The sequence below is a fragment of the Lynx rufus genome, unplaced genomic scaffold (genome assembly GCF_022079265.1).
Source record: "Lynx rufus isolate CCGP_SWC_20201006 ecotype Redwood Valley unplaced genomic scaffold, mLynRuf1.p SCAF_23, whole genome shotgun sequence".
Classification (NCBI taxonomy): Eukaryota; Metazoa; Chordata; class Mammalia; order Carnivora; family Felidae; genus Lynx; species Lynx rufus.
The window spans coordinates 13,433,926-13,453,892 of record NW_025814838.1 but is presented as its reverse complement, the minus strand read 5'-3'; the positions used below and the strand labels follow the sequence as shown (position 1 = coordinate 13,453,892).

The 19,967-nt window shown below is 45.7% G+C and overlaps 1 protein-coding gene across 1 annotated transcript in view; it reads left to right on the top strand.

Moving 5' to 3' along the window:
• ERCC4 (ERCC excision repair 4, endonuclease catalytic subunit) overlaps positions 1-19,377 on the top strand; it is a 30,881-nt gene extending 11,504 nt beyond the window's left edge. The window contains exons 5-11 of the mRNA XM_047087364.1: positions 568-748; positions 1,976-2,104; positions 3,275-3,385; positions 5,799-6,396; positions 8,691-8,783; positions 14,563-14,675; positions 16,985-19,377. Coding sequence (XP_046943320.1) covers positions 568-748; positions 1,976-2,104; positions 3,275-3,385; positions 5,799-6,396; positions 8,691-8,783; positions 14,563-14,675; positions 16,985-17,718 — 1,959 coding nt within the window. The 3' untranslated portion in view covers positions 17,719-19,377. The remainder of the gene's footprint in view (positions 1-567; positions 749-1,975; positions 2,105-3,274; positions 3,386-5,798; positions 6,397-8,690; positions 8,784-14,562; positions 14,676-16,984) is intronic.
• Positions 19,378-19,967: the final 590 nt, after the last annotated feature.

The following is a 19,967-nucleotide window of genomic DNA, read 5'->3' as shown; positions in this document are numbered from 1 at the left end:
CTAGCCTTCATTTTAGGCAACACTTTAGGATCCCAGAAAATATTCAAATGCAGTCCCTTGTTAATTTAACAAATCCTTTTCCATCCATGAATCACATGGGGGGGGGGGGGAACCCAAGCAAATCACTTACACCACAAAGTTAAGGTACGTCGTTATTTAATTTGATATCATGTAGTTTCCCTGGTATGTGCCCTCTGTTCCCTGTTCAGCTGGATCCCACATCTGTATGTATCCAGGATAGGGTCACAGCCAAACTGGGCAGAAACTGGGCGGGTCTAAGCTGTAAGCTTTGATGTTTCATGAAAACAAATGATTGGGGACACCTGGGTAGCTCAGTCAGTTAAGCGTCTGAATGTGGCTCAGGTCGTGAGCTCATGGTTGATGAGTTCAAGCCCCACATCAGGCTCAGCACTGACAGCGTGGAGCCTGTGTGAAATTCCCTTTCTCCCTCTCTCTGCCTCTCCCCTGCTCCCACGCTCGCTCGCTCTCTCTCTCAAATAATAAATAAAAAAATAATAGCTACATCGAATATATTTTTAGCCATACTAAACTGTATTCTTGTTTTAGACGATCCGCCATTATCTGGATCCCTTGTGGCACCAGCTTGGAGCCAAGACTAAGTCCTTGGTTCAGGATTTGAAGATATTACGAACTTTGCTGCAGTATCTCTCTCAGTATGATTGTATCACATTCCTTAATCTTCTGGAATCTCTGAGAGCGACAGAGAAGGCTTTTGGTCAGAATTCAGGTGGGAGATAAAAATGCTAATATTATTATGGGAGCTGATTTGAATAAAGTGTCGGATTTTGTTGGGGAATCAGATGTGGGGAGTGCTATATTCAACTACACGGTATACTAAGCTTTCAAATTACGTTTTATGTTCATAGCATAAGGATGTAGGTTTTATTGATAGCTAATGTTTCCGCCTACTGAACTTCTGTTCTGTATAATAATAAATATTCATATCCATTCCGGGCAATTTTATTTCTAGAAAAGACTCTGTATATTACAGGCAGTCCCCAACTTAGAAATAGGTTGTGTTCTGGAAGTTTAGTTGTTAAGAACTTCAAATTCATTTTCTCCTAAGAAACAGCAAGGGAGTTTAGGGTTTCATCAGCTAGAGTGCTGAAGACTGAAGAGATTTGTAGAGAAACATACTTAAACAGTTGACTACCGTCTTGTTTTTCTACCAGCCACATCTGCCCCACTAATGTGACCTCTGTCACTGTTTGACTAGACCGTTGATTTTCAAAATGGGGTCCGTTGTCCTCTGAGGCCAAGATTTACTACCATTAGTAATGTTTTTAACTTTTAAAAATTATTTTGTTTTATTTGAGAGAGAGCAAGCAGGCAGGAAAAAGGGGCAGAGGGAGAGAGAGAGGGAGGGAGGGAGAAAGGATATTAAGCAGGCTCCATGTTCAGCACAGAGCCTGATGCAGGGCTCAGTCCCACAACCTCAAGATCATGACCTGAACAGAAAGAAGGAGTCAGACACTCCACCAACTGAGCCCCCCAAGCGCCCTTACAATTAATAGTTTTTATTGCTTCATCAGGGACATTAAGTAATAAGCTACAAATGCACAGCAGTGAAGAACACATTGACCACTAGTACTCTTTGGTTCCACCGCCTTGATGACGCTCAGGCGCCCAGCAGTGTTACCCCCCAATGCTTTTGCACCATTACCAGAAATGTCAACACAGTGGGGAAAAAACCAAATAAGGAATTATTACTCATCTGAGAATAGTTTTGAGGTCCAGACTCCCTGAAAACATTTTGGTGGCCCCCAGAGGTCAGTAGGCCACACTTTGAAAGCCCACTGGCCTAATCAAACAGTGAGGCCTCAGTAAGGGAGAAGGTACGGTTCAGAGAACACGATGGCAGGCAGTTGTATAGATAGGGCATGTGACCATCAGAGAGTCTTTAAAATTCATCCCAAATTGAAGGCCTTTTTTTTTTTTTAACTTTTCATATTAGGTTGGCTCTTTCTTGACTCCAGCACCTCGATGTTTGTTAATGCTCGAGCAAGGGTTTATCATCTTCCAGATGCCAAAATGAACAAAAAAGGCAAAGTGTCTGAAAAAATGGAAATTGAACAAGTGCAAGGTATCCTGTAGGCTTCATCTTTAACTGTGTCTCTTATTTAAGTATTTGGTGTGAAAATTCTTACCAAGTCAACGTGTAATCCTCAGTCTCCTTCAGCTGTGTGAAGAATGCGTGCCTGTATGTTAAAGGCGTGTTATGTGTAACATAAGTTGAAAGTATCCAGCGTGGCAAGTCCTAGAATCCGTTGTTAGAGGATTCCGGATAACAAGTGCCAAATATCAGTCAAGAGTGTTTTTACTGCTATATAAGAACTATTGATTGATATTTTTTTTTTTTTTTACTTCAGAATAGTAACTACTTTTGGCACTTACAGTCTTAACAATATTTAACATTCCTTTTAGTTGTACAAAAATAAATATACCAGAATGAGGCGAGAATAGGTTTATTCCAATACTTATCTAGTGGGTATGACAAATATCATTGGTTTTTTAAAGCATGGGATAGGATTGATGCTGACTTTCTGCCTAGTTCAAAGGTCTAGTTCAAAACTTAAATACATTAGTGATGCGTTTAGGTTCTTACAGAAATGTTTGATTGTGGTCTCCTTGTATTCCATTTTCAGGAATGTGAAAGTCATGCGGATTAGAAATAATAAATACTCTTCCTCTGTACTAATTCTTTCGTTTTATGTAGCAGCTTATATATAGTATCACGGTTGACAACTAATACAGAATCATCTGAAATTCATGACGTACATGTAACTTTCTCTCAAGGCACTATGAAACCTCTCTTTCCTTTAAATTAAAGTTCATTTATTTATTTTAAGAGAGAGCATGTGTGCAAGCCAGAGAGAGGCAGAGAAAGAGGGAGAGAGAGAATCCCAGGCAGCCTCCATGCTGTAAGCACAGAGTCTGATGTGAGCTCAAACCCATGATCCGTGAGATCATGACCTGAGCCGAAACCAAGAGCGGACGCTCAACCGACTGAGCCACTCGGGCGCCCCACTATGAAACCTCTGTTAATGTTGGTTTCAAATATCTTCTATTTAGACCTTAAAGAGACCTTTTTCAAGAAAGTAGTTTCTATCTGGCATCAGGAAGGAAGCTCACAAGAACAAGCTTTTGGAATGACACTTGTGTTGTCTGTGTTGTGTTGTTTTGAAAGCCTGTGGAACACTTTACAGGTGAATACTACCCTGGAGAATGAGGTTATCCTTTTATTCCCATACAGAAACAAAAAAGGAATTGGTGCTAGAAAGCAACCCGAAGTGGGAAGCTCTGACCGAAGTACTGAAAGAAATTGAGGCGGAAAATAAGGAGAGTGAAGCCCTTGGGGGTCCAGGTAGGAAAAAAAGAGAAGAGGACGTTTGCTTTCAAAATGGAGCAAATGAGTCTTCGTTATTAGTCCTTTAAAAGTAACTTACTGTTATTGGGGCGCCTGGGTGGCTCAGTCGGTTAAGCGTCCGACTTCAGCTCAGGTCATGATCTCGCGGTCCGTGAGTTGGAGCCCCGCGTCGGGCTCTGGGCTGATGGCCCAGAGCCTGGAGCCTGCTTCCGGTTCTGTGTCTCCCTCTCTCTCTGCCCCTCCCCCGTTCATGCTCTGTCTCTCTCTGTCTCAAAAATAAACGTTAAAAAAAAAATTAAAAACAAAAAAAGTAACTTACTGTTATTTTGCTTATCAGACGTAAAAGAATAAGTGCCAGATGAACACAGAAATCCTAGTGGCAGCCTCCTTTCTGTTCGTTTGATGTGATTTTCTCCTGGTTGAATCCTTGCATACTTGTAGAAAGCAGGCTGTCTTGCTGGGCTGGTTGACTTCTCAGGACTTCTATTTAAAGATGCAGCTAATCTCCACATACACATTCACCACGATTTCAATCTAGAATCCCCCGAGGAGAAAGCTAATGAGCTTGTTTTATATTCTCAGCAAGTGTCTTTCCAAAGACGTCTCAACTGTTCTATGGATCAACACTGACGTGGCCCTGAAAAAAAAAATTCCAGATTTTAGGGCCCCTCTCTTCAAGCATGAGTATACTAGTAGATTAGCATCGTAGACCAAACCCGCTAAAATTTTTTTTTTAAGTAAAACCAGATATTTACTTTTTTTTTTAATGTTTATTTATTTTGGAGAGAGAGACAGAGGCAGAGCACAAGCAGGGGAGGGACAGAGAGAGGGGGAGACACAGAATCTGAAACAGGCTCCAGGCTCCGAGCTGTCAGCACAGAGCCCGACGTGGGGTTCGAGCCCACAAACCGTGAGATCATGACTGAGCCAAAGTCAGACACTTAACCGACTGAGCCCCCCAGGCGCCCCAAAACCAGATGTTTAAAAAAACTAGATTTTTCTTTAGTCTATTGAGACTTTGAACTCCTATGAATCAGTAAAGGCAAGCACATAATTCTTATATGAGTAAATATGCTGGTGATATTATCTGAGAACGTATGGTACTTTGATTTAAGACTCCAAGTCATGCCTGCTCCCTTAGGAAAATTGAAAAGTACCAAGAAAAAAGAGAAAGGAAAAAAATTATGTCTAGAAGCCACATTGGTGTATTTCCTCCAGGTTTTCTTTTCTGTATTTTCTGTTTCACATTGTTAAGGTCACAGTGCAATGTAATTTCTGGATATATAATTAGCAAGTCAAATGATAACGTTCTTGAGACATATTACCACATTTGACTTACATGAAATTTTTATGAGTTTTCATTTCTTCTAGCAATGTAAGAGCTCATCTCTTTTTCACTTAGCAGTGACTGGAGATCATATATTCGTGTGTGTATATACATACATATGTGTAACAATTTTATTAATTTGGAGAAAATGTTCATTTGAAATTTGGTGTTTGCTAAGCTCAATGTTTTCTTTTTTTAATGTAAAAAATGTTTTTTAATGTTTATTTATTTTTGAGAGAGAGAAACAGAGCACAAGCATGAAAGGGTCAGAGAGAGGGAGACACAGAATCGGAAGCAGGCTCCAGGCTCTGAACTGTCAGCACAGAGCCCGATGTGGGGCTCGAACTCATGAGCTATAAGATCATGACCTGAGCTGAAGTCGGACTTGTAACCGACTGAGCCACCCAGGTGCCCCAAGCTCAATGTTTTCTTAATGCTTTTTCCTCTTTGGTGAATTGTCTTTCTTTTCCTTGGCCAAATTAGGGTATGTCCTCGGTTTGTATTGGCTTTTTATATATTAAAGATACTATCATTTATGATAGTTGTTTTGTAAAGTCGTTTTTCTGTCTTTAGCTTTCTTAATGCACAGTTTTTTTCTTATATAGAGTCCCTCTCAGATTATAGATATCAGTCTTGTCTGAGATATCTTCCACTGTTTTTAAGCCTAGAAAATCATCTCCATCCACAGAGATGGAGAGTAGTTGCCTTTTTTTTTTAATGATTTAATATTTAACATTTGACTCAGTAATCCATTTGGAATTTATTTTGGCATATAAAATCCTCTGGAAAATTATTAATTAAAAAGAGCTTCTGTAAAGCCTCCATTATACCACGGCTAGGCTTTCCTAAGACTAAATGTTTCTGGCTTCAACTTTACTCAAAAGATTTCACTAATCCTGTCAGAGAGGGAAAGCATTTGATAAGCATCTGAGACCCTTTTTAAACAAATTGTAAATGCGCCAAGGGGTAAGATGTGTCTTCTTTGTCAGGGGAGGAGGCGAGCAGGCGGACAGAGAACGGGGGTGTGGTGGCGGTGGGGGACACGTGAGGTAATGGTAACATTGCGCTGTTTGGTAATTTTAGGTCAGGTACTGATTTGTGCAAGTGATGAGCGAACGTGTTCCCAGCTGAGAGAGTATATCACGATCGGAGCAGAGGCCTTCTTGTTGAGGCTCTACAGGAAGACCTTTGAGAGGGACAGCAAAGCCGAGGACGTGTGGGTGCAATTTAGAAATGAGGACAGTGCAAAGAGAATGGCGAAGTCTCACAAAAGGCCTAAAGACCCCCACAGCAAACAGAGGGCTGCCCCCAAAGAAAGGACTCTCAAGAAGAAGAAGCGGCGGTTAACTTTAACACAGATGATAGGAAAGCCTGAAGAACCGGAAGAGGAAGGGGATGCCAAGGAAGGCTGTCCTGGAGACAAGGGCAGTAGCCCAGACAGTTCCTTAGAAGAAATCAAGCACGAGGAATTTGACTTAAACTTGTCATCCGATGCCGCTTATGGAATACTGAAAGACCCGCTCACCATCATCCACCCTCTCTTGGGCTGCAGTGACCCCTACGCTCTGACAAGGGTGCTGCACGAGGTGGAACCCAGATACGTGGTTCTGTACGACGCCGAGCTAACGTTTGTTCGCCAGCTTGAGATTTACCGGGCGAGTAGGCCCGGGAAGCCTCTGAGGCAAGTTATAAAGAACATGAGCTCTTTCCTCTCTCTTTTTTGATGCGCATATATATATATATATATATGTATATCTTTGTTATTGAAGTATAGCTTGACCTATTCGATTAGTTTCAGGCGTACAACACAGTGATTGGGCAATTATATACGTTCTAAAATGCTCACCATGATAAGTGTGTTACGATATCATCGCCTATATTCCCAATGCTGTACTTTTCATCCCGCGGCTTATTTATTTTATAAGTTTGTACCTCTTCATCCCCGTCGCCCATTCTGCCTATTCTCCCCACACCTCCTCTGGCAACCATCACTGTGTTCGCTGTCTGAGTCTCTCTCTCTGTTGTTGTTTGTTCATTTGTTTTGTTTCTTTTTAGATTCCACTTATAAGTGAAATCATATGGTATTTATTTGTCTTTCTCTGTCTGGCTTATTTCGCCTAGCACACTGCCCTTGAGGTCCATCCACGTTGTGGCAGTGGCAAGATTTCATTCTTTTTCGTGGCCAAGTAATATTCCATCCATTGAACTGTTTCTGAAAGGCTCCAATCTCACAGTTCTTCAGGCTTTAACACAGACACCGCACCAGCTACACATGGATTGTCTTTAACATTCTGTTGTCATGATGGGTGGGTGGAGTTTATGAAACCTTCTTTTGCTTTCTGACCAATCTAGGAAGTTTGCATATGAAGTGTGTCAGATGTCTAGCAGCACAACCAATCTAGGGAATGATTTGTATTCCCATTACTTACTGCCCTGCTGTTCCATACTGTGTGCCTTATGCATTGGTTGTAGCTTCTGGGGTGCTGGATCTGAACAAGGCCAGAAAATCTATAATATCATAACCTCCACTAAAAATTACTGTAGTTATGACTCACCTCCGTAATTTTGATCTTCTGAAAGGTCATCCTTATAAATTTGAAGTGACTCTAAGTTACATCCACATAAAACGAAAGTGTTTGAGGAATTATTGTACCAAGTTTTCTTGAGTTTCAAGAATTAGCAGCTAAAAAAAATCTAGAGAAATATCAGATTGAGAAAATGATGCCTCTCAAAGAATATAGTGTTCTGGCCCTCCAATTATCTGAAGGAAATAAACAGCAAAATTAATATCCTGAACTCAGTCTGAACCAAAAACAGAGCCAAAAGAAACCTTCCTAGCGGCTTAACTGACACAACCTTCCCGAGCAGAGATGAATGGAGCAGGTGGGTCAGAAATAACACAGGATGAAGAGATTGGACGAAGCTGGTCAAATAATTATAGGCTGGTAGATTTTTCATACTTTGCTATTGATCACCTGTGTAGATAGCTTGTTCGCTGTAAAGTTGTCTGTTGCCTGAGAATGGAACAGTGTGATATTTGAAAACAAAATGTGAGAATTGGAAGGGAACTTGGCGTTCCACTGCTGTCTCCATCAGTGGGAAACTGAGGCCCAGAAGTGATGAGTTACTTGCCCGTGGCCATATTGCACTTCTGGGGGACAGCTGAGGTCGCTGGACTCATTGTCCAATGTTTTTTTTTTTTTTTTGTATGTTTTTTTGTTTTTGAGCGGTCTACACTTCAAAGAAAGATAACCTAGGAGTATGACATCTGGAAGAAAAGTTGAGGGCTGAAAACCTCCAGTAAAAGGTGAAGAAGGAGGACAGACAAGGTGCTTAATTCAGCCTCTTAGCAACAAACAAGATAGGAAAGCTGCCCTTCCTAAGAGAAAATAATATATCGAATTATTGTCTTGAGGCTGATAGCATCCATATGTCTTCCATGCCCATGTGTTTATATAAAACGTGCACTGACTCGGTTCTGTTAAGACATGGGTAAAAAAGAACCGAGAAGGAAGATAAAGGTCATATAGATTTCATGTGTTTATTTCTCGCTGGCATGAACTTTCACAAGCTGCGTTTTATAACTAGCAGCCAGCTTTTCAAATTATCGTTTGGCAGAGGGGTAAAGAGAAAAGTGACAAAAGAGAAGCCGCTGAGATTCTGTGTTTTCTGATTTGTTTATACTTCTGAGGCAAGACTTACTCTCTCCCTCTAGTTATATTTCAGTGTTTACCTAAACTCTGTTCCTCCTTTCTGTGAAGAGGGCAAAAAAATGTGGTAATGAGACTTTTAACAGGTGGGGGTTTAGGCAGCTTCGTTTTTAGGTGTGTGATTAATGGAACCTTTTATTCTTGGTCAAATATTTATTATTGCAGCCCTCTAGGTTGCTGATTTCAAATGCTGTGCTGTGCTCTTCCTTTTAGGGATTAAAAATTATGTTTTTACAGCCTAAAAGAGTTCTGTTTTAACTGGCAGGGTTTACTTTCTTATATACGGAGGCTCAACAGAGGAACAGCGCTATCTCACTGCTTTGCGGAAAGAAAAGGAAGCTTTTGAAAAACTCATAAGGTAATAATACATGGAAACTTTCAAGGTCTAGGGGCTTCTCTGAGTGGAGGCATAGCATAATCGCCCTCAGGAGGGATGGAGAGGGGGAGACCCTGGGAGGATCGCGTCAAGATAAACCTGTGGTCCGCTTCATCCCTGGGGTACGTGCACCTTTCTTCTTTCTCCCCCGTCTCGGGTTGCCTTTCGATGGTTTGACAGAATATTGGAAACGTGGAGAGATCTGCTTCTCTGCTTGTAAAGACATGTGACGCAAAACACCAAAAATACAGCTCGACCGACTACTTTCCTAAGAAATAATGTTCTTAAATTTCCCATACCCCCATGCACGAGATTTCTCCTTTGCCTTGGAGTGATGACTTAGTTCCTCCTTGTAAAATTTCCATGGTCTGGGGTGGGTGACTGCCTTCCCTTTGGCCGGGAAATGCTTTTACAACCCAGTCACTTCAGATCACCAGCGGTAGAATCACCGCAGGAAGACATTTTTTTTGACGGTGACGTTTACCCAAACATTTGTGTATGAGTTTTAGGACGAGCGTCTGGCAGCGTGCCGAATCTAAATCGAAAATGCTCTTCTGTGTAACATAAGGCAGATGTTCTAAGTGAGGTACGCACAAACCGGTCAGCTACCTTTTACCCCCCTAGGTCCTGGGGAAATCTGATAACCTCGCACCAGGGGATGCTGTCCAGGAGGTGGCAGCTTGGTGAGGGAAGATGGGCCACATGATCTCTGAGGGGCCTCAAAAGCCAGGGCAGGGGCTGGACGGGGCATCCTCGAGCTGAGCTAGAGAAAAGGCTAGAGTGGAGGAGACCGTGGCTTGGACTGACCAATCGTCCAAGCCTTAGACATTGGCAGTGTATCAGTGGCAACGAGAGGGCGGAAATCATTGTCACTGGCTGTCAGCCCACCAGGGCTCCCCACAGAATTTCACAATGGACAGCCTTCCTCTAACACTGGCTGTGGGCTCTCAGTATACATGTAAAATGTCCCCATACCCCACTTCCTCCGGGGCATGCTTTCTTGGAAACGGGTGCTTACTGAATCCGTGCCGCTGGGTCCCTGTGGAGGGGCTCAGCTCGTTACATGGGCAGTACCCTTCCCCCCCCGCCAAATCCTCTGTGAGTACGATATGCCTTGGCCGTGGATTCTTCCAGCTTCTGGCCAGTCCTTTCAGCCTATGAAAGTATTTTCTATTAACAGGCTCTGTGGGATGGTTTATATGCGTGTGCTTATGTTTTTTGGCAAAATATTTCAGAAAGCGTGGTAACCAACCAGGTATTCAACAGGCTGCCTCTTCCTGTCCAAAGCTTTTAGCATTTCTTCTGTGCCTTCTAGACCCTCTCTCCCCCACGACTCAAAACCGCCAACAGACATGTACCGGGCATCTCTGAGGTGCCAAGCCCTGTGCCACTAGGAACATGCTGTAGTCACAGCAGTGCCAGAAGTCCCTGCGCTGCTCGAGCTCATCCTCTGGTGGAAAAGACGAGCGTTAAGTGACCATGAATATTACACTAAGTGGACCTGTATGGAGCCCGGCCACAGTGGTGAAAGAACAGGGTGTGGTAGTGGGTGCCAGAGAGACCAGGCCCGGTGTGGGGACAACGGGTGGCTTCGTTGGAGAGGTGACGCGTAAGCCGACGCGTGAAGAATGTGCCCTAGGTGCTAAGTCGACAGGGCGGAGAGGAGTGTGCGTGAAGGCGCCGAGATACAGGAAGCCCTGGTGAAGATCGAGAACGTGACTGTGGAGGCAGTGAGACAGCACCGAAGCGTTCTAAGTGGGAAGTCTATTTTTAGAGGCGCTCTCTGGCATCAAACTGGGGAAGGGATGGAACAGGGAAGCGAGTCAGGAGAAAAGGTGGTAGCCAAGATTAGGCTGACGAGGAGAAGGGAACAGATTTCAGAGATTTGCAGATGCAGCCGGAGCTGGTGCTACTAGATGTGGGTCGGTACCTCCTCACTGTTCCTTCGCTCTTCTTAAAACGTCCTCTGCCCAAGCGTGCTCTGGTTGATGGTCACCAAGTCCCAAATGAGCACTTACAGCTAAGACCATTCAGATTAGGTTACTGGCGTTCGTGTGAAGGTCCACGAGACCCTCCTCAGATTTGGGGATCGACCCGAAGGACCCACAAGAGCCAGAAAACACTGGTGTACTCCCAGTCATGGTTTATTACAGCAAAAGGATACAGATTAAAATTAGCAGAGGGTAAGAACCCATGCGGCACAGTCCAGGAAAAACCAGGCGGAAGCCCCCAGGTGTCCTCTCCCCGTGGAGTCACACAGATGTGCTTCATCCTCCCAGCTGCGGTGAGTGACAGCACGTGCTAAGGGTTGTCAACGGGGAAGCTGACCAGAGCCTTGGGGCCCCGAGTTTTTACCGGGGGTCAGTCACGTGAGTACAGAGTACCCATCGTGATTATAGTTCTCCAGCCCCCCAGAGCAAAAGCAGGTATTTACGCCACATCAAGTTAGCATAAAGCATCTGATCAGACCGGGGCCAGGTGGCCCCAGGCCTCTGGCGTGCAAAACCCTTGATGAGGCAGACGGTTGCAAGGGTTCAGAGCTCAACTCCCAGAAGCTGGTCAAGGGCCAGTCCTCGGGAGACTGGGCCTTTCCTGCAGCGGCGTAGCCAAAGGAGCCTGGTGGGATGTGGGGGGGGAGAAGGCCTGAGCGGGTGAGGTTTTGTGCTCCAGGCTGCCTCTTGTCGAACACATCAGGGAACCTCATCTAGAAAAGAGTCCTTTTAGTAGATTGTAGCAAGCTGCCGGGGACCCCGGGCCATTCGTATTTTGGAGCGAGCCTCCACATCAAAGGGCTCGGTGATAAGCTGTGGGTAAGCCTGGCACGTCCTAGAAACCAGCCGGCAGAATCTGGAATACGGACTGTCCCCTGCCTTTCCGTCTACATGATCATTTCCATATCAGAGTTTAATGTAATTTTATCTGTGGTCCAGCCTAATCTCCTAACTCAATGGTGGTTGTCTACTTATTGGAAGTTAGATCTTCCCATATTACACAGCAATCAGGAAGTTACACCATCTAGACTCTCAAGATATTTACTTTCCCAGAAAACTTGGGGAATTTGAGAAGTGTTTGTTTTGAAAAGGAAAATATATATGAGGTGTGGTGCTGAAAGAGCATTTGCACTGAGCCCGTACTGAGAAATTTAATGTGAGAAAAAGACAATGTGCTTTTGCCAGGACCTCCGTGGGTGATGTCGTAAGAATAAAAGCAGTGCTACTATTTAAAACAACCAGAAAGGAATGAATCCCGCAAACTGGCAGTGAACAGATGGCTTGTCTGGGCAAGATCAGTGGGTTACCGATGACAGGAGAAAAAAAAAAATGGCACTCCTAAGTATTGATAATAAAACGCTCCCCGGGTAGAAAGATTGGCCGTAACGTTCCGAGTAGACATAGTTTGGAGAGGTCACTGCTTTGCAAAGGCGGGGGTGAGGTTATTTGAATAGCTCGTGATCCCAAAGTGAGTTAGCATGAAGGCCAGCATGCGTGCCCGTTGGAAGAGACTTACGGTTCAGCACCTCCTCCCTACATCATCACGTTATACAAGCTATTCAAATATCATTAAAGATGCTGAAGTAAAAATAAGGAACCTCAGTACTTTAGATTAAGTGGGAAGAGGGGTCTGCACTTGTAATTATTTTCTCTCTGTCATATGGAACTTGGGTAATCATGCTAAATGTTGAAGGCGAAGGAGTGAATGTTTATAATTATGGCAGATTTCTGTTCATTTGAGGGAGACTTCTGATTTTCCTCCCAATCCAGGCTTCATTTCAGGAGCTTATCTTTTCTCAGATTCCATTTGCTGTTATGCTGTACAACATTTCACGGTAAACTGGCTGTTTTATTCATTGAAACCCTCGTGGAATCCTTTGAAGGCAAATCTCCAGTGTTTTAGCATTATCATGGATAATTAAGGGGTGAACTTACCACATTATAAGAAAAGTAGAATTATAATAACAACTAACCTTTTATAATGCTTTTTATATGCCAAGCGCTATTCTGAGTACTTTACATGTATTGGATAATCCTCCTAACGTGCCTCTTTTAGGGTAGGTTTTATTATTGTCCCCATTTTACAGATGAAATTGAGGCACAGAGCCATTAAACTACTTGCCTGAGACCACACAGCCAATGAGTGGTTTCAGATTCCACAAAATACAGGTTCGTACGCTAACCCACTATGCCGCTCACAGACTACAAATTAATCAGAAAATTGGGATGCCCCCATGTGTGATATGTAGCATAACCAGTAAAGTAAGTGGAAATAAAGAAAAAAAAAATCCCTAATATTAATCCCAAATGTTAAAGAAAAAGAAGTCAACGAGCAATTATTTTTCTGAATAGATTGCTCTTTGTCCTCAACTAGAGTCTAGTGGGTGTCACGGATCCGTAATGAGTGGCTGTTGGGGCCACGGCCAATGCCAAGCCGATTTCAGCAGGGCCACGGTGGACACTGATTTTGAGAAAAATAGGAAAAATGGAACTGGTACTGTGGCCGCCCCCTTGTGCCATTTAGCTATAAAACGTTGTACTAATAATAACTTTGTATATTGTTTCAAAGGGTATATATAGGATTTAAAATCGTAATTTCTGTTCTTTGGTGGTATCTCGTAGTGGCTAAAACATCACTTATCCAGAGTTGGTCGCAAAATTGGTCCATCTGGTTTTATTTCCTTTAACTGGAAAATCTTTGTTGCTTCACCCCTTCCTGAAATTATTAGTGAGTACTAAATATCCCCCTTCTGTTTCACCTTACGCCGCGCTCTGTGACCGCCGTTGGTCAGTGCCGCTGTTGTTTCACCCTTGCTCTGTTTTCTCGACTCTGTTTCTACGAGGGAGGAGACCCGGCTTTGTGCATCCTTTCTGCCGTTCCCGGCACCAGTCAGACACATAGCGCTTGCTGGCTTATGAATTGACTATAACCAACTTCATTGGTTCTGAAAAATACGACTGTAGCAAACCTGGTCCGCTCTTTCTTTGGTCATTGAGGATTGTAGTTCCCGACCACAAACCTTAGTTATGATAGTTCGGTCCTGTCCGTCGACCAGCTGTGAGATACTGAGCTACCTCGAAGACAGGATTTGTTGTGTAACCATATTTAAATCCGAACCACCTAGCACAGCAGGGAGGAGCACTCCGGAAAGGTTTTTCAGCAAATGCACGAGTGAATGAATCCGTGCTGCTCTGTTGTCCCACCTGAGACGTCGATCTTTGTGTTGAATCTGTGTTGGAAATTTGTATTACTCTGGATTGTCTTGTAAAATTCCAAGTATTTAATGGGGCTCCCACCTGTTTTTTTTAAATCAAAGTTGTATCATCTGTGCTTTCATTTTCTTAATCACTGATTTTTAACATTTCTACCTATGATTTACTCTGAAAGTATTGGAATATAAGTGGCTTGCATTATTTTTAACGCTCAGAAACGCATTAGCACATTTTTATAAAAAGTCTCCATCTCTCTGTGGCATTTTTGCATGCTTATTTCATGTGTCAAAGTGCTTGAAGGACGCACAGAATGGAAACTAAACAACAGATTTTGTGACTCCAGAAGATCAGAAGTAGCACCCAACAAGAAACTCTTTTCTCCTTCCTTTGCCCGTCGTTCATCCGTGTGTATTTACTGTGCTTGCTGGTCTAACATATTTCTTGTGTTCTCTTTGCCACTATAGTCACGCAGATCGTTTTCTTATAATGTATGGAAATTTAAAATCTGGAATTTTGAAATTAGTTGAAACAAATGTTTAAAATATCTTCCGCCCCAGGGAGAAGGCTAGCATGGTTGTGCCTGAAGGGAGGGAAGGGAGAGATGAGGGGAACCTGGACCTGGTGAGAGGCTCCGCGTCCACAGGCTCACCCACTGACACACGGAAAGCAGGTGAGTCCTGCCCTTTGCTGGGCACCCCCGTCGCCTGTAAAGGAGGCTGTGGGTTTCCAGAGCTTCTCCGCAGAGGTGAGGTTTTTCTCAGCAGCCTCGTACAGGTGGCTGCCTGCTCCCATACCCGGTGCCCGCGCTGACATTCGCTAACCATGTGTCCCTCCCGGGCCGTTGGCTGCTCATCTGTAAAATAAGGGGGCTGTGCTCCAGGCGCCCCAACCTCGGAATCCGTCACGCCCCGGAATTGCTCGCAAATGTGATTGGCTGAGATACAGAACTCAAGGAACCTGTACAAGTGGCAATTAGGTTCTTACCTTCACCCAGAGAAGCCGGTTTACCTCACAGGTAGGCAGGAGCTGTGCGGGGCACGTCCCCACTTCTCTTCCTGTGTCCACGTGTTGCTTCTTGGCACGTCTCCAGATCCCGGGTGTGTGGTGCCCTCATTGCGGTCTGCGCTGTGGCATGCCAGCAAAAGCTGCTGAATTCCGAGTGCGGTGTGACCCAGGAATAACCCTGTCCCCCTCCCCAAGTCCCCATTTCCCCCTGGCGGTGGCTGCTGCCAGCCAGGTGGCATGAGGAAAGCAATATGACTGAGTTGACTTAGCGTCCAGAACGAGATCGGTTAGAGCAGCAGGACTCCAGACGTCAGGGTCCTCGGGAATAACCTCCCTCAGAGGCTTGTCAAAGCTGCGGATCCACAGGCCCCCCTCCATGGAAATTCTGACTCAGTGAGTCTGGAATGGGATCGGCCTCTCAGGGCCTCCTGATAGGAGTGATCCCGGGACCCTACTTTGGGAAACCTGGCCTCAGAGCATCTGTGTCTTTTTTGAAGAAGATTCTCGTTGACTCAGATAGGCTGCTGACATTTCATGCAGAACTACCAAACATCAGCCATACGAAGGAAGTGAGATTTGAGCACGTAGATGCCACGCAGAACGCCGTTTACAGAAGTCCGTCCTTCTGAGTTCAGTCCTCCAGGCCCTCCAGCTGCCATAACAACCTGCCACAAATCCAGTGGCTTGAAACAGTATACATTTTTTTGAATGTTTATTTATTTTTGAGAGGAGGAGAGAGAGCGCACAAGTGGGGGCGTGTTGCAGAGAGAGAGGGAGACACAGAATCGGAAGCAGGGCCCAGGCTCTGAGCCGTCAGCACAGAGCCCAATGCGGGGCTCAAACCCCTAAACTGTGAGATCATGACCTGTGCCGAAGTCAGACGCTTAACTGACTGAGCCACCCAGGTGCCCCGAAACATATATATTTATTATCTTATGATTATTTTCTTCAAATTCTGGAGGCCGAATGGGTTTCACTGGGCTAAAACCAAGGTATAAGCCAGCTGTGCCCCTCCCACAGGTTCCAGGGGAGACCCCATCTCCTTGCCTTTTCCACCTTCTAGAGGCACCTGGGCTCCTTGGCTCCTGGCCCTTCCTCCACCTTCAAAGACAGCGCCTCTGACCCTGACCTTCCTGCTTCCCTGTTTCACTTGTAAGGACCCTTGAGGTGGGCCTGGGTAATCCAGAATAATCTCCCAATCTTGAGATCCTTAATTTAGTCACATTTGCAAAGTCCCCTTTGTCACGTAAAGTAATATATTTACACATTCCTGGGATTAGGATGCGGGCATCTTAAAGGGGCCACCATTCTGCCTACAGCAGCCCCTGGTCCTTCCGGGTGTAGTCCTTCAGCCAGCATCCTTAGCACCCACCTGCCATCTCATTAGAAACACGGTGTCTTGGGCCCTACCCCAGACCCTCTGAACACAGAACTGCCTTTAACTTGCTCCCAGGCTGTTCTGGGCACATTCAAGTGTGAGAAGTTCTGATCTACCGGCTTACGGTTTTTCCCACCTTCTTCCATTTTCCCACCTCCGGACTCACTGGTACAAGCACTAACAGCTCCAAAGGTTCTCACAGCAGCTTATAAGGCAGTTTACTCAGCGATCCTTTTTAGGCATCTAGTATGTGCCGGACTCTGCCGTGGGAATCAGGAGTAGAGTGGGGCCGTGTGCAACCATCAGGGACCGTTCTTAGAGGGGCAGAGAGAAGGCAACAGTGAACGCTGGTGTTCGGGAGTCATTTGTGACTTTTCCTTTTAACTCTGTTCAGTTTAAGAGAAAATCGCCTTTAGTGACTCTGTAAACAGACCTTTCTGAAAATAGAGAAAAAGGAGGAATAAGCATGGGTTATTATATGACAGCGGATCCGAGGTTAGCAGCAGCAACCCAGATTTTAAACTTTAGTTGTTCTGCTTCGTCCTTGAGAGTTCTTCCTCAGTGACATCACTTACCGTGCCACCTTTTGTTAACAGGTGGCCAGGAGCAGAACGGTACACAGCAAAGTATAGTTGTGGATATGCGTGAGTTCCGCAGCGAACTCCCATCCCTGATCCACCGTCGGGGCATTGACATTGAACCGGTGACGCTGGAGGTCGGAGACTACATTCTGACTCCAGAAATGTGCGTGGAGCGCAAGAGCATCAGTGATTTGATTGGCTCTTTAAACAACGGCCGCCTCTACGGCCAGTGTATCTCCATGTCCCGCTACTACAAGCGCCCAGTGCTCCTGATCGAGTTCGACCCCAGCAAGCCCTTCTCGCTCACTTCCCGAGGTGCCTTCCACCAGGAGATCTCCGGCAATGACGTCAGTTCCAAGCTCACCCTCCTCACGCTTCACTTCCCCAGACTCCGGCTTCTCTGGTGCCCCTCCCCCCACGCCACCGCCGAGCTGTTCGAGGAGCTGAAACAGAACAAGCCGCAGCCCGACGCGGCCACGGCCATGGCCGTCACGGCGGATTCGGAAACCCTCCCGGAGTCAGAAAAGTATAATCCGGGTCCCCAGGACTTCTTGTTGAAAATGCCAGGGGTAAATGCCAAAAACTGTCGCGCCTTGATGCACCACGTCAAGAACATCGCAGAGCTGGCGAGCCTGTCGCAAGACAAGCTGGCGGGTATTTTGGGCAACGCCTCGAACGCGAAGCAGCTCTATGACTTCATCCACACCCCTTATGCCGAGTTTGTGTGTAAAGGCAAAATGAGAAAGTGAACGAGGGCGGCCGTTTTCTTATCCCGTGACTGTGATTTCCAGCCACCCTGTACCGGAATGAACAGACCGAGATGAATCACGAGCTCAGAATTCCGCGCTCTTCAGCACCTAACCACCGCGCAGTCCGCTTCTGGGGTCAGTGGACCACAAGCCCAGATGCCCCTCTGGACTTTGTGTTTAGGCACTGATTTTAACCTTCCCATGCCGGCCCGCCTCCCTCCCTGCGCCGTCAGGGCCAGAGGCAGCGTGTCCCGCTCTTCGGTCAGGAGTCAGAATCGGGTGAGGCGTCTTGTGGGGGCTTATAGGAGGCCGCTCTTGACGCAAGCAGCAATTTATGTTTCCCACGCAGGCCGATAAGACACACCATCATGTCCCTGCCCTCTTTGTTCAGGACGGGCCCCCGGAACGCCGAGAAGGAACCTTGTCTGCCATTCCTTGCCAGTTCTCACCCTCTTTTCCGCAAATGCGCGCTTCCCCCTTTAAGAAAAACCCATGGGGACTTCCTCGTACTGACGTAAGACGTAAGATGGCGCCCCGTGAAACTAGCTGGTTCCTCATCCCCCGAATGTGTGTGACGCGTACCAGAACTCGATTGTGCAAAGCCAGCAGCTTTTAAACGTGAGATGAATTGTTCCCTGTTTCCAGAATTTGATGGTGAAGGAGCGCTGAGGACGCGCCGTTGTGCAGACATCTCACCTCCTGAATCTCAGAGATCTCTAAGCCCAAAGGGCTCGTTAGAGTCTCTTAAGACTTCCTCTTCCCCCCCAAGCCTCTCCCCACACGCCTGAGACCACCAGCGCCAGATCCTCTCCACACGCAGCGTCAGCCCACCCTCTGCTCCCCGCTTCGTGTCCCTGGGCCAGCGTGCTCGCTGGCGTCTGTGTGAGGACTCAGGGACAAGCAAACGGGTGGCCCCCCGAGTCTTTAAGATTGGGTTTTCCTTCTTGGAGTGGAGATGAAAGAAGTACAAGTAAATGGAAGATCAGCGCATAGAATATCTAAGAATTCTAGAGAAATTTACACACTTAAAAATTCACAAAGCCATCTCCTTCTCAAACCTTCCGATTGAGTTAGGTTAGCTTTTTACTGAGGTGCACATACAGGACATTCATAGCATCTTTGTGCAGTTTTTAAACTTTTCTATTTCGGCTTTACTAAAGTATTATTCACACATCTAGTAACGAGTAGTAAATTTTCTACCTCAAGAGCTGATGCGGACGTAGACAGCAGTGCCGCCAGCCACGCCGCACAGTTTCGCGTTTTCCGCGTCGGCCACGTTTTCGTTTGTCACAGTGTTGGAACTCAGAGTGGAGGCGGGAGCACAGAACAGAGAGTGGTCTTAGCCTCCACAGACGTTCTTTCCACCGGCCTTTCCACTCATATTGACGTCTTGATCCCTCCATATGTTAACACTTGTTGATAAGGTTAAAGCAGACGTGGATTTCCAACTCTCTGCCAGGGTAGGACAAGAATGAATTGAGAGATTTCAAGGAACCGTGTCGTTACACGGAACTGTGTACAGTGATCTAAGGAATGGAGAAGACGACAGGAAACAAAAATTAGTTTAAGGTAGAATAAATAGTTGGGCTACTCATTTTTTTCCCCCAGAGTTAAAAATACACCCTTGAGGGGCACCTGGGTGGCTCACTTGGTTAAGCCATCGACTTTGTTTTTTTAAAATTTTTTTTTTCAATGTTTATTTATTTTTTTTGGGACAGAGAGAGACAGAGCATGACCGGGGGAGGGGCAGAGAGAGAGGGAGACACAGAATCGGAAACAGGCTCCAGGCTCCGAGCCATCAGCCCAGAGCCTGACGCGGGGCTCGAACTCACGGACCGCGAGATCGTGACCTGGCTGAAGTCGGACGCTTAACCGACTGCGCCACCCAGGCGCCCCAAGCCATCGACTTTGACTCAGGTCATGATCTCGCGGTCCTTGAGTTCAAGCCCCGGGTCGGGCTCTGGGCTGACACCTAACAGCCTGGAGCCTGCTTCATATTCTCTGGCTCCCTCACTCTCTGCCCCTCCCCTGCTCACACTGTGTCTGTCTCTCTCTCTCTCTCTCTCAAAAATTAATGAACATTAAAATAAATATACACCCTTGAGAATAGAACACAAAATGTTGAGAACATTATGTATTTCTTTAAGAGTCCGGTCAGAGTTAAAAGTACATTAAAATAGACATCCCGCCCCAAATGGAAATGGCTATTAACAATTTTTCTTCACCCAGTTCTAGCTCTTCTGCTTGTG